Here is a 15,450-nt window from a genome sequence, read left to right as displayed (position 1 = left end):
CATGGAAAACAGGGAGGGTTGATGGGGAAGAAAAAGGAGACGGAACATGAATTCCGAGGAGCAGACAAAAAGAGCAAAACTCTGAAGGAGTGCAAGATGAATACTGCATAGTAGGCATTGACAAATAGGGTTTTTAACCCTAAAAGTTGGGTAACCCCTGTATTGAAACTCATACTTAATCTATTCTTGTTCTTTGTTGTCAGGTACTTGCGGAGTCCAACCCTGCTCGATATGGCTCCCTGTGGAGGTGGTTTGATGAGTTCTATTCCTTGCTTGATCTGCTTCTTCAACAACATTATCTAACCAAACTTAGCGCCTCCTTCTCAGAGAACTTTTATGGTCTGAAAAGAGTGGTCCTGGGCGAGGACATACAGAGGCTAGCTGGTGCCGCGCTACCCAGGACCCACTATTGGAAATCCCTCATCTTCCTAGTCTTGCTCCCCTACCTGAAATCCAAGCTGGAGAAGTTGGTAACCAGACTGCGAGAGGAGGATGAGTATGCTATCCACCCACCTGCATCTTCTTGGAAGAGGTTTTATAAGGCCTTCCTTGCTGCCTACCCTTTTGTAAACATGGCCTGGGAAGGCTGGATTCTGTCACAGCAGCTAAGGTACATTCTGGGGGCTGCTCAGCACCATTCACCCTTGCTGAAACTGGCAGGTGTGAGGCTGGTCCGACTGACCCAGGAGGATCTCTTGGCCCTGGATGAGAAAGGAGGTGGGGAGGCGGCACTCCAGCCAGTTGAAAGGTAAGCATCAGGGTGCTTCTTGGATTTCAGATACCTTTTTTATTTTATTGCTAAATTGTAGTAGCAGTGCTTTTAATCACATAGTAACATCATAGTCCAACATTATACAACAAAACCTTGCACATGTGCCAGTGCGATAAAGCAAAGGGTGCAGTAACTTGGACGGCCTTGCAGGTTCAAATATTGAGGCTCCTTATTGTAACAACATAACATAGTGATGGTTTGCAAGACCTAAAACTGTAGAATGTTGGTAAATTTTGCAACAGCCGTACGGAGAGTATGAGCTTCCTGGACCCCTCTGCCACCTTCAAAATCGTCTCTCACCTCACCCTATGCACAAGACTCATGACGCCACCATACGCGTCAAAGCTCTAGAGTGAATCCGCTGTTTCGTCACAGGCCGAACACAGAGAGTCAGACTACCACTGTTACACTCTGAACCCACAGCGATCATCTGCAGAGTGCCTTTGGGCCCCTCCTAAGCCCCACTCTCTTCAACATCTACATGGTCCCGCTCGCAGCCATCATCAGCAACTACTGTCAACATCGTCCCCTACACTGACGACACCCAGCTGATCCTCTCCTTCACCAACCAACCCACAGTCACCATGACTGGATGAAGGCGGTCGTCACCTGGATAAAGCACAGCTGCCTCAAGCTCAATTCAGAGGAGACTAAAGTCCTCATCATGGGCTCCACCCCCTTCGCCTGGGACGATTCTTGATGGCCAGCAGCACTTGGAACCACACCCACACACAAAACCTCAGCATCATCTTGAACTCCTCGCTCACCATGAACCTCCAGATCAACGTCGTCTCATCATCTTGCTTCCACGCACTACGCCTGCTCCAAAAGATCTTAAAGTGGATTCCCAACAAGTCCCGAAAGCCGGTTATCCATGCACTCATCAGCGGCAGGCTAGACAACGGCAATGCACTCTGTCAGCATCACCAAGAAACTCCTCAAGAACCTACAGAGCATTCAAAACACCACCACCAGACTCATCTTCAATATCCACCGCCACATCCCCAGCCACTTGAGAGACCTCTATTGGCTCCCAATCAACAAAAGAATCACTTTTAAGCTCCTCTCACATTCCTACAAAGCCCTACACAACACGAAACGGGGCCTGCGTACCTCAACCGCTGCCTCGCATTCCAAGCACCCACCGGAAACCGCTGCGCCGCCCTACTGGCCCTGACATTGCCACCGTCCCACGTATCTGCAAGTTCCTTCTCCTACCTTGCAGCAAAGACCTGGGACACCCTGCCTCTCCATCTGGGCAATCACCGTCACGTTTTGCAAAGACATGTTACTGTAACTACTTCACCCAAACCAAGTTATTAGAGACATCCACCCGAAGCAATTTTCTGCTGTATCATTACCCTGAACAGAATATTGAAATTTCGGCTAAGTCCAAAATAAATTCCAATAGCCACTTGTGGCCTCCGTCAAGCATTGTGCATAGTCAATTCAGAAAGAGCAAGATAGGGGAAGCATGAATGCATGTTGCAATTACTTGTCGCAGATAAATGGAGGGTTTTTTCTAAACTATATTGTACTATCATGGTCTTGTAGTAGGACCGTTCAGATAGCTGGTTCTGTATGTGAGGCGAGGAGTACCCTTCCACTTATTTTATTGCCAATCTCAGCAGACAAGATTAATGTAGAATAGAAAACCTCAACATTCACAAACCTGTCGGCCCAAATATACAAATCATGTGGCCATTAAAAAACAATAGTCCAGTCACTGGGAACCCCGAAGATAGCCCCCAGCCCATCTCTTTCTCTGCTGCTGCCTAACATAAGTAGTGTGCCAGTATTCTCTTGTCAGGTAGGCTGTAGTGCGAGGCTATTACCGGATTCCAACGGTTTCAATGTTATTCAGTTTGTACCGATTTTTGTTGTTGGTGCCTTAATCTCATTCGCTGTTTTACTTTGATGCTTGGCATATAATGTCCATGGACTGTAGGCTGGAGAACAGGTGGCGGCTCATGCCACGATCAAGGTGTTCTTCTGCAGATTAGCCTGTCTGAACACTGGAACAGCAGCGTCGAGCCTTCTCTGGACTGCAACCCGTCAGTGACCTCTGGAGATCTATTTGCAGTGCTGTGCCCTGCAGTTTTAAAATGTAGCAGGCAGAAGTACTGAGGTTTGTCTAACCAGCTTATTCTTTTGTGCCTCCCAAGTCCCCTCTTCACTGAGCCGGTGTTGCAGGAAATTTATTGTATATTAACCTGTAGATACTGTATGTCGAAACTTGTTACAACTGTCTAAAAACCTGCAAGCGACAGTTGGCTCCAAAAACCTTTCTGCCTGTAAAAAACTTTTTTCTTGTCTCACCCATCTTTCTACTATATGTTTCTTCTGACTTTTGGGATAGGTACAGGATTGTACCCTATCTAAATGTTTTTATATGACCCTCTCTAGGTCAACCATTTATTTGATCATAAATTAAACATTTCCTCACCCGGCTGGGTTTGGGAACAGAATTATAGTACTGATTGTGGTCTATAACTTTATTAATCTTTTCTATTGAAACTCCTGAAGACCCCTGTTCTCTGTAAAAGTTGATTACCCATGGTCCAAAGGTATTTATTGGGTTCCCTTGTCTACATGAAAAATCCCGGATCTTTTCCAGCATGCGCCCGCTGATTCATTCAGCCACAGCACGCCGCAATTTGAATATTACTGCCCGTACCCGCGACTACCATATCTGAGGAACCATAACAGCTACCTTGCGGACCCTGGCACCGCAGATGAGCAGCTTCATCCTCTTGATTTCATCCAAGCTCTCTGACAGCACCGTTCATTCACCGCAACCCCGTCCTGAAGCGATCCCAACTAAAGTGGATCGAAACGTTCATCGACAACACACAGCGCAATGATTGGCGCAACTTCCTGCAAAGGCTAACTTGAATTGTCAATTGTAAATCATACGTTATCTGACTAAATTACACAGTTTAGCCATTGCTTTTCATTACACTGTATATATTATTCCACTCACTTCACCTGCGCCTTTTTTGCTGTGCATCATTGTCACTTGCGTCGCCACCTAGTGTCACCAATACACACTGAGCACCAAGTGCAATTTGGGTTGCTCCTTGATTCACGTCTATACAGTGCTGCCATAACTGTATATATTGTTTATAATTTAAATATATGATGCTATATGCACTTTCTAAAAACTAAATTGAGTCTCCTTTTTCATTGCTAGTAATGCTTTTGGCATACATACTTAACTGTCTGTTCATTAATACCTCGTGGGATATTGTTTGTTCATTTTAACTCGCCACCCAGCATCAATATTCCTATCTAAACCTTGCTAAATTCACTAAAAGGTATGGACTGCAACCCACTCTTAATTGACAGCGCTATATCTCTGTGCCTCACACTCAACAAATATCTAAACGTACAAGTCCAATCAATGTATTGCCAAAAACCGCCCATTTCCATCTAAAACTGCTGACTGGAATCAAAGCATACATGCATAAAAAAGAGGACTTCAAAAGAGTTGCTAGTTCTATGGATAAGATAGGGAAGTGTTTGAGGTATTTTGGGTCCTGTTGTGGGGTAGAAATTGCTCTAAATAGTGGTGAATTTTGTTGCTTAAAGTTTGAGAGGTTGTTACAGATGTTCTGCGAGGGGTTGATCGGGGTGAAACTCTAAACAATGGTGAAGATTTCATTGCTTTCACTGGTGCAGGCATTGATGCAGTCCGACAGGCGTTTGGTGGTCCGGATCAATTGGTAGAAGCGTCTCAAGGCAGATTAGAATGTGCTCCTGTCTGCATTGTACTGGCTCAGTCTCCATTTATGCTCCAGTTGTTTGCAGTGGTGTTTCATCAGTCTGATGAAACCTTAGCAAATCCATGCATGTATATTTGCTCAAGCGAAAAGGGAATTCCCAAAGGTATGCTAGAAGTACAATTTTCAGATCTACTTCGGTGAAACTCTTTGGAATTCATGAAAGTGATAACTCTGCACCAATGTAAGGATACACAACTGCGGGTGCACTTTCATGACTAATATATTCTCATGTTGCCCATTGTAGTTTTACACTAATTCTACAAAATTGCTCTTAAAAAAAATGTAATACACATATTGACATGGGTCTACCATACTTTGCTAAATGGTGACTCAGCAATATGGTATCTAAGGTCCCACAATAGCTTAGCAAAAACCTTTTTTGAGTTACAATGTTTGCGTGCATTCTATTTCTTAAGCAAAAAGCTACGAGTCTTGCTTTCAGACTTCTGCTTCTATTTGTATAAAATCATACAGCATTCTGGGAGCATTATAAGTAGCCTCAAATATACGCTCACAGCATTTCTTTAGAACACTCATCCTACTGGTAAAAGCATTGCATTGGTGCCCTATATGTGCAAGTTTGAAAAGCTTATAAATATGGATCCAAATCTTACCTTACTTGCAGACAATCCTCTTTCACAGTTCCTTATTCTAAAGTGGAAGATAAAGGGTGTGTACTGTCGGAGGTTGTGCATACCTGTTCAGTTGACGAAATACATATAAATACTTGACCTTGACCGCAAAGAATATGCCAAGGGCACCATATTTTGGCAACCTTTACATTGTCAAATTTAAGCACTAAGAAGTGCCAATTCCTACTTATTGAACACACCCCTTGCTGAAAAGAAGAGAATGCTAAATAAAAGAATTTCGAGCCTACACATCACAAGTTTTCAATTCTGTTAAGGATGCGGGTGCAAGGATTATGCTTCTCTTTCTTTACTGTTAATTTCACAGCTGCTAATAAGCAGTCAGTAATTACAAAAAATACAGATCCCATTGGACCAGGCAAAACAACTACAAATAATCCATCAAACTGTCCTCCACATTTACAAATCGGATCCGCACAGTTGTGAGTGTCTCTTGAATTTCCATGTCCGTTAGAACTCACAACATCTTCAACTTGTCCAGTAAATCGACCAAAACATCCACAGTTACCAACTTTCCCGAATTTCAATCTTGTTTTTGTTCATTCCCTGAAATAAAATGCAGTGAGGTAAAATCAAGACCTAATACGTAATCATCATAAAACAAACCATTGAGCAGGACATGGAAACAGAATATCACAATAAAACAAATTAAATCACTATTTCAGTTGAACTTCACAGAAAGATAATGCCTATAAATTATCTCTGATTGAAGGTGGAATAATCCATGCCTGTAAAAATATTTTTTGTATCGGGGCCTGCGGCTCCTAATGATGCTTATTCAAAGCTGTGTCCCACTACAGAAGCTACATCTACAATGGGGTTTGAAGTGAAACAATTTGAAAGTAAAATCCTAAAACCAATCTGCAGCCTTCTGATATCCTCCAACCTAGAACTAAAAACAATATAATTTGAAAGCCAGGGCTCTCCCCTTAGAATGTGTTCCAAAAGAAGTTGCATCAATTCCAGCTTCTGCCATAAGCCATCGTATCCACCTGGAAAACATAGCCACTGTCCCTGATCAATGTGGTTTGTGGATTGCAGGGATCAACTGACTCTTTCCATCCAATCTAATATTTCTGGTATAGTCTCCATTCAATTTAAGGTAATAAACTACACACAACGTAGGATTATTAGGAAACTGAGATAGGAAAAGCGTTTTAAATCTGTCTTAGCTCGTCTGGTAATATGAAAGAAAAGATTTCTGGGTGACAATTCTCTTCCTGTTAATTCCAAAGCTTTTTTACAATACTTAATTTAATTTGCAACCAAGGTCACGAAGATATACTCAGCTTTCACCTCCTTTCCTCACCACAACGCTGCTAGACCTCCATATTTCAGGAGGGCATGCTAGCTATAAGCACCTGGATGTCATTGAATTGCCTGAAATTAAACTCTCAGAAAACAGAGGTCATGACCTTAGGCACCTTATCCCCTGCTTGGTCTGCCACCTGGTGGCCTTACAAAATGAGGCCCCCCCCTCAACCGGTGGCCAAGGTCAGAAACCTCAGAGTAATGTTTGATGATAAACTGCTATTTCATCATCATGTAAACAATGTGGTATCATCCTCCTTTCACCTAGGGTATTTGTGCGCAATACAAATCACCCAAACATAAACATAAACATACATTTTATTTAAATTTTACAACCAAAGAGGAGTTCCCCCAGAAAATAACGGTCATGCAAGTCACGAATTACAGAAAGAGACACTGCTGATGTGGGTAGTTTGAGGAGCAATGTCGCAGTTAAACCAACAACCCCCACCACCCGCCACTCCCCTCCCATGCACCGCGTTTCCCACTAAAAACATTGTACAGGCATAAAAACATATAAACATATCTCCACGTTGGTCTGGAAGTGAGGATCCACTAAATAGTAAGTCTGTCTATAGGGTCTGAATCTGCTGATGGTAACAAGAGGGAGAGGTCTATGCCCGATAAAGTAGCCCATGCTTTCCAGATCTTCCCATGCTTCTGCGGGCATCCTCTGGCTTGAAACACCGCCACTTTGGCTGACATACATTTGTCTCACTGCACCATCAGGATTCAAGCAAGCCGGGCCGAAGACGGCTGAAATGCCAGAAACCGGTCCCCGGTAGCTTGTCTCCTTTCTGGTGAAGAATTGGCTTGGTAGTTTAGTCTGCCCTGTTCCCATGATGCACTGGGCCAGGGACAGACTGATTTGCATATAGCCTGGTTCTGAGCTGGGATGGTGCAGTGAGATAAATAACGGTGATGGATCAAGCCCTGATCTTTGGACTGGGTAAGAGCGGTCTGCTTAATTCAGACACTCTGTTCATCACCACCCCCTTTTCTGAATCGTTTTTGGCCACTATAGGTGTGGCAGGGTATACTCAGACATGAGTCCCTTTCTCACTGCACCATCCGGATTCAAGCAAGCCGGGCCGAAGACGGCTGAAATGCCAGAAACCGGTCCCCGGTAGCTTGTCTCCTTTCTGGTGAAGAATTGGCTTGGTAGTTTAGTCTGCCCTGTTCCCATGATGCACTGGGCCAGGGACAGACTGATTTGCATATAGCCAGGTTCTGAGCTGGGATGGTGCAGTGAGATAAATAACGGTGATGGATCAAGCCCTGATCTTTGGACTGGGTAAGAGTGGTCTGCTTAATTCAGACACTCTGTTCATCACCACCCCCTTTTCTGATACATTTGTCTAAAGCGGATTTCCAGGCCGCCACCCCCAGGGGAAAGAAGACTTCCACTGTTGCGCTATGTCCCGCTTGGCCAAAGTATGTAAATGTATGAAGCTTATATAGCGCATGACTTACCCTGGGGCATCTCCGCGCTTGCTTAGGGAACCCGTCCTGGTATTCCCCTGTGAGATAACCCTGGCAGGGTATCCACAAGGTGAAAGCCAGGCATCCCACCGCGAGTGTGAACCCGTGAGTCGAGAAGGCACCGGAGCGAGAATTAAAGTAAGTCCCAGAAATAACAAATGCCGTTTGTATATGTTCCCCCCCCCCAATGTCGTCCGTACTATGGAGAAGAGTTAGTCGAGGATCTGCAGGGAGGTCCCCTCCTAGCACCCGCCCCAGGCAGGACAACACATGCGACCAGAAATGTTGCAAAGCCGTGCAGCCCCAGACCGTGTGCAGAAAGGAGCCGTTGTCAGATTGGCATCTAAGGCATGTGGGGGACGGGATAGCTCCCATCTTCCAGAGCCGGAGACGGGTGTAGTACACACGGTGTAAGTATTTAAACTGGATTAAACGGTATCTGGAGGACACCGCAGAACCTCTGGGACTGGCAAGAGCCTCAGTCCAGTCATCATCTGAGAAGGTCGGTATATCCGCCTCCCACGCTGCTCTCGTCCGGTGTAGGTTTTTCTTAGAATGTGTGGTCAGTGTCTGGTAGAGTTGGCAAATATTATGTTCTCTGAGGTCCCCCATCAACAGTCTACCCTCCAATGGGTGATATTCTGGCAGTCGTAAGGCTTTTAATCAGGGGAGACAGGGCGTGGCGAAGCTGAAGGTATTTATGGAATTGGGACTTGTGAAGATCAAACTCCTGCATCCGTTGGAAGGATTTAAGTGTGGGCCCACGCATTACATCACCTAACGTTGAGATCCCTATATCATCCCATCTACGGAACCCGGGCAGGGTCGCGACCGACCGGAGGCACTTGCCCCGCCAGAGAGGGGTCTCGCACGTCAGCATGCCCCACCAACCCAGAGTCCTAGAGACGCTCCTCCCTACCTGTATCACTGTGCGACAGGCCGGGGGTAGGGCCCCTAGGGTAGAGTTGCTATACAGGTGATCTAGCAAGGGATGCACCTCCAAAAAGAGTCTCTCCACCGCGTAAGCCGGGTCATTGTGTGAGTTATACCACCAGTCATTAATGATGAACAGCTGGGATACCCAGTAGTAGGACTGCACGTCTGCCGCTGCGATGCCCCCACAGTAAGTAGATTGGATACAGGTCACCAGAACCGCCCCCCGCCCCAGAGGAAGCTATTCAAGAGTGCATTCATCTGACAGAACCACGACGGCTGTATTAGATATGGGTAGTTTTGCAGTCGGTACAGCAAACATGGCAGGGACACAATTTTAAAAATCGCGGACCTACCGTATAAGGATAGGGGAAGATGGAACCCTATCGTCGTCTCATCCCGGACCACCGGAAGCAGAGGTGCAATGTTAAGCGACCACGCCACAGTAGGGTTTCTGGTAATATGAACCCCGAGATATTTAAACCCTTCATTTGCTATGACCAGCTGCAAGGCCCAGTCCTGGCTACCCTGATCCCCTTCAGATAGGAAAGATTGTTGACTTGGATGGGTTGGCATGTAGCCCTGTCGTTTAGCCAAACACCCGCAGAATTTGTAACACCCTTGGTCCGGTGAGCCACGGGTGAGAGAAAAAGAAGAGCACGTCGTCTGCATATAGTGCAATTTTATCTGAATATTCTGGGGACCAAACCAGACCCCTATAAGTCGCGTCTAGGCGCACCCACGCTGTTAGCGACTCGATCGCCAGAGCGAAAAGAAGTGGGGAGAGAGGGCATCTCTGCCGTGTTCCCCTCCGAATATGGAAGGGATCTGAACGGTTCCCGGCCACTCGCACAGAGGCTGTCAGGTCTGTGTAAAGTAGTTTAACATGAGCTCTAAAACGGGGTCCCAAATTTAGGGCCTCTAATAGTTTAAAGAGATTTGTCCAGCCCAGAGAATCAAAAGCCTTATCAATATCGGCTAGGAAGACCGCCACGGGGCGTCCGAACCGTTGGACTTCGGCAACCGCGTTATGTGCCCGTCTTATGTTATGTCTGGTAGAGCATTGCGGCATGAAGCCGGACTGGTCCGGATGGACACGGTCCAGAATACAGGTGCGGAGATGTTCCGCCAACACCTGTCCCAGCAACTTCGGCTCAAAGTTCAGTAAAGATATAGGGCGATACAAGTTCAGGTCTTCCGGTGGGCGACCCGGTTTGAGGAAAACCACTATTTCGGCATGACGCCAGTCCGGGAGCAAGATCCTCTGCTAGAGCGCCTGATGTAGAGCGCCGAGAAGGTGGGGCCCAGCGGTCCCCATATGGGGACGCAGGAAGTCAGCAGGGAACCCGTTGGGGCCGGGTGCGCGGGCCGGATGAATATTAGTGATAGCGGCCTGCAATTCGTCCAGAGAGATGGGCTTGTCGAGGGCATCCCGTTGCTCATCCGATAGACGCTTCAGAGGAATATCCACTAGGAAGGCGTCCATGAGCGGATCGGCGAGTTCCTCCCTGGTGCTGTACAATGCGGCATAGAAATCGGGAAAGACCTGCACCACTGCCTCCGGGGAGGAGCACAAGGCGCCCGTAGATGACCGAAGAACCAGGACCTGTGTCGGGGAGGACCGTGCTTGGCAGAGCCTGTGGAGCATCTGACTGGATTTATCTCCCCACTGATATATCCGGTATTGGGTCGCCAACCAGGCCTCCTTAGCAGTGTCCGTAAGCAGCTGGTGCACGTGCTGCTGAACCTGGAGTAGATTGCGGCGAGCACCCACGTCGGTCCCTTCCACCACTGAGTCTTGGAGGGCACATTGTCTCTCCTCCAATTCAAGGATCTGCGCCTGATGGCGCCTCTTTTCATCCGTGCGATAACTAATGTCGACCCCACGTATCGTGGGCTTAAAAGCTTCCCACAGTGTAATCTAGGAAGAAACTGATCCTACATTCAAGGCAAAATAGTCCACGTAGCGCGATGCAGTGCCTCTTGATACATGGGATCGCGGAGCAACCAAGGTGACATGCGCCAGCGATAGGAAGGGCGACTGGTCTGCAGGCGGAGCTTGAGCTGGGTAGGCGAATGATCCGATAAGCCGCGTGGGAGGATGGAGGTGCTAACGACCCTGTATGTGTAGCTATGTGGAAGAAACATGTACTCCAACCGCGACAGCGTGGGGTGTACTGAAGACACATATGTAAATCCTTCCTCGTAGGGGTGAAAGGCCCGTCATGTATCAGTCCAACCTAGAGCATGAGCCAATTCCAAAGCTTTAATTCTGAAATAATCCTGCATGATATCAGGCACAGCAGCCATGTCAATTTTGTTGAAAGTTACTTCTGAGACAAATCATATTTATCAGTTCATCTTTCCAAAAATTACAGCACAACACTTACATTCCAAGGCACACCTAGAGAAGGCACACCTAGAGGTAGATGCATTACACAATCTGATCCTACTCACCAAAGGGTGCTTTCCCATAGGTTTCCACGCTACAGGCATATGGCCTGCAGAATAGCTGATCAAAAATAATTTACTACCCTGTAAGTTAAGCCCTCCTTCATTGCACCAATGTACCAACCCCTTCCAGGATATCTCTTATTGGTACCACGCTTGCTCGATACATTATGCAGCTTGTTCCAAAATTCCTGACATTTGCCAATGGCCCTTAAAATGTTCTACGTCATCCGGTGGAGTGCTAGTGGATAGAACTAACCCATAGTCAGTCACAGGGATGTGGAATTTAATAAAATATCTACTTGTTCATGGGGCAGGTTGTTCATAAATCTACGTGCCCTGTAACAAAATCCACTTGTCCCTTTGGTGCCATGTAGTGCTGTGACAAATTATGGCAGCAATCTCATTATATAAGAGTTCTGATATAGCCTCTCGATTATGCCAGGGCTCATACCGTAGTAGTGTTTGAATACTTGCAATCCCCTTATGTTGCCACTTTTCCGCAGATCTACATACTGGGGCTGAAGGTAGTGGTGAGCAATAGTTCCAGGGTTAGAATGCCCTTTTGAGTCTGTGCACACCTACCAGCTTGCTTGTTTTAAGAGTCTTCAACAAATCTTCTCTAATCTGTTCCTATACTGAGATGTTGGAAATTTACTCCTGACAATGGCAGACGTATACCTTCTTCCAGAGTTGTGAGAAAAATGGTTGGAGGGAAAGTGAACTTGCAAACACTCAGATTTTCGCATGAGCAAATCTACACATGTACATTTGCTCATGCTAAAAGGCAGTTCACAAATTTTTTCTAGGAGTACTATTTTTTATCCTACTTCTGTAAATTCTTGGGAATTCGCGAAAGCCATATAGCTGCACTCAATGCAAGAGCATATACCATGGGTACACTTTTGAAACTTTCTTTAAAAATTGGGCCCCTACTTTTGTCTGTGTTGACCATGACTATTTCTGTTCATTAAAATTCTGTTTCTCTCTCTGTATCGACTGGCTTCACTGTGAGTGACAGCAATCTGCTCTTTCACACAAAGTAGTTTTGTTCAGTGCCTGTAACTACTGTAGCAGTGTGTGCTTTTTAGACCAAAAACTATTTTTGCTTTTGCCAATGTTTGTTGTAATAGGGAGGGCCCGGCAGCTCCCACACCAATGGAGTTTTATAAAAGACCATGCCAAAACAAGTCGCACATTGACAAAACGAAAGAGCTGACGACCAATTTCAGACCTATTGGCTTTGCCAATCCATGTTTATTTTAGTTTTCCATGATCTTATTGAAACTGGTTACACTGGTTTCCCATTATGAATATTTTGGGGAAATACTAGCATGCATCAACACGTTACTAAATGATGCTGCAAAGAAATGGCACCTGAAATTTTACAGTAGTTTAGCTAAATGTTTTTATTCCCGCTTTCATTTTTTTATGAACATTTTATTTTGAAAGCAAAGAATCATCAGTCTTTCTTTCAAGCATCTGCAAATATTTGCATCAAATCCGAGAGCATTCTGGGAGCATTATACATAGCCTCATATTGCTAAACTTTGAAAACGCTTGTACACATTTTTATACTGGAAACGCTGTCAGTAGTGCAGTCAGAGCTTACAACATTTACTTAGAGCACTCCCCCTAATAATAAAGGCTTTCTGTCCTTTAGGGCTTGGAAAATAGGAGGCTGTGAGACTTTGGCGGACCTTTACCTTCGTGTACTTTGAGCAGGCCATGGAAACCTTTGGCCTGGGGGAAGGACAATATTTGCACTACCGGGGCCTTCAGGAGGTAGCGAGAGACACGTGGCCGCAATTTCCGGAGGCGCCCCCGCTGTCCCAAACCCTGAACATCCACCTCTCTTGCGAGAGAGGGCGTAGGTTGATTTCTCTGCTATATTCGGCCATGAGACAGGACTCGACCCCGCCAGTTCCGCCTTCCTGGGACGCCTGGGAGGTGGACCTGGGTATCGCCCTGACCCCGGGACAGCGTAAGCGCATAGGGAGTCTTACCCGCAGAGTGTCCTGCAATGCGAGATTCAAATTGACACACTTTAACTTCATGCACCGCACCTACTTGACCCCGGTGTCCTTAAGGCGTATTTCAGGAGATAGAGAGGACAACTGCCCCAGGTGTGGGATGGAGGGGGCGGGATTTCTGCACCTGGCCTGGGACTGCCCTTTGGTTGGTAGCTTCTGGAGGGGGGTGGCAGTTCGTATCCGGGCCGTAAACGGCCTTTGGATTGATCTGAGCCCCCTTCACTGCCTACTAGCCCTGGTCCCTAAACCCAAAAAGAGGAACCTCTCCTACAAAGTTTTGCAATTAATGTTGGTGCTGGCGAGGCGTAGAGTGGCGATCACCTGGATGGGGCGAAGAGCGCCGGAGTTGTCAGCATGGCGTAGAGATGTAAGGGAATGGTCACTGGCTGAGGAGACGCATATGCAGAGGTCCCGCAGGGATGTGAAGTTGCAGGACGATCTCCTTGCATGGAGAGTTATGTGTGCCTCGGAGATGTCTCACAGCGATTCGGATGGCACGAGTGCTGAACTTTTTTCTTCAGGGGACTCGGGGTCTGAGAGGGAGGGGGGAGGGAATGGGGAGGTTGGACCCACGCCATGTCAGGTCCAGGAGTCCTCAGGATCGTACGATGCTCTATGGGGTCCACCTCTCGACAGCCCCTGGGTCTGAATGAGAACAGACACACAGGAATGATCGAGCGAGGGATTTCAGGAAGGGTAGGAAAGGTGCGGCAGGGAAGGGAAGCTGAAACGAGAACAAGGCACCATGAGACAAGCACAGACGTAGAAGTATAACACACAACTAAGTAACACCTCACATACCCCCACCCTAATGTGAAGTGAAGGCTGTATACCTGGAGAAGAAGAAAAGGTTGGCTTTGCCTGGCAATCAGAATAGTTGAACTTGTAGCTCAATCTAAAACACAAGAACCATATTGTCAGTTTTCTTCCTTCATTTACTAGAACCAATAATCACTGTAGTGATACACATACCAAAGTAAATTTCTCATATGGCTTCAACAGGGGACAATATGGTAAGTAGCCAGCCAGGCGAAGCTCATAAGCCCCTGTTGCACAAAACAAAGAAATGAAGACAATAGTTATTGTCCATTGCCCTGGAATTGTAACGCCTGGTTACCTCACCAGACATGTACCTGTTACAGCTTAAGTGCGCAGCTATAACAGCTCCTGATCCTTAAGTAGGCATATACCATACACACAATGAATGCTGAATACTTCTTCAGCGTAACAGTACTCCCAAAGTCTTAGCTGAGCACTTCTTGGCAATAGAGTCATATGCAAAGTAACATCCGAAATTCCATTACTCCTGTGGGAATTTGGGCAAATAGACAGACATTCTCAAAGGAATATTCCTCATGCAGGGAAGTAAGTCTTGTGAAAGGAGCCGTGAAATAAACTCCCCTGTAGACTGTTGCTCTCCCGACAATCCAATACCGCGGAAGAGAACAAAGGATATCGCTAAGCAAAGGGCGAACCTCCGAGGAGACTCAAGAACGGAGCCTCAGCCGAGGGCTCCTCAGGGCGGAAATTACAGCGGTGCGCAGCCAGCACAGGAAGAAGCAGAGCGCTCCTGCAGTACTCACCAGCCGAGACCACCTAATGCACAAAGGATACGCTGGAACCTCTAGGAACAACCTTACCGTCCACAAGGCAATCGGAATCAACGGCAGGCGCTGTTGTTTCCCGTTCCGTTATGTTCCTTCCGCGTGTGACGTCATCAACCCGGGCGTCGCACTCCGGACCTGGAATCATGGGAACGGTAGTTTGACATAAACAGAGGCGTCTCAAGGCAGGGTTCGAGACTGGGCCCTCCGTGAAACCTGACAGTACATCCCTCTCCCGAAGAACACTGACAGAGACATGGTTTGTTCGGGAAACGTTTATGGAACAGTTTAACATATTTGGGTGCATGAACATTCGAGGCAGGCTCCCAGGAGTTCTCCTCATTACCAAAACCCTTCCAGGTTACCAAATACCACAATCTAGTGCGGTATATTTTGGAGTCAACAATTCCTCTCACCTCGTATTCTTCT

At 46.6% G+C, this 15,450-nt stretch overlaps 1 protein-coding gene across 2 annotated transcripts in view; it reads left to right on the top strand.

Moving 5' to 3' along the window:
- The window catches only part of PEX12 (peroxisomal biogenesis factor 12), a 66,110-nt gene that overhangs the window by 11,113 nt on the left and 39,547 nt on the right, over positions 1-15,450 (top strand). For both annotated transcript variants that reach the window (XM_086951570.1, XM_086951571.1), the window contains exon 3: positions 204-748. In XM_086951570.1, coding sequence (XP_086807696.1) covers positions 204-748 — 545 coding nt within the window. The remainder of the gene's footprint in view (positions 1-203; positions 749-15,450) is intronic.

The sequence above is a fragment of the Lissotriton vulgaris genome, unplaced genomic scaffold, assembly GCF_964263255.1.
Source record: "Lissotriton vulgaris unplaced genomic scaffold, aLisVul1.2 SCAFFOLD_972, whole genome shotgun sequence".
Classification (NCBI taxonomy): Eukaryota; Metazoa; Chordata; class Amphibia; order Caudata; family Salamandridae; genus Lissotriton; species Lissotriton vulgaris.
Note: the sequence above shows the minus strand (reverse complement) of the source record. Positions and strands in the feature narration are given on the sequence as shown.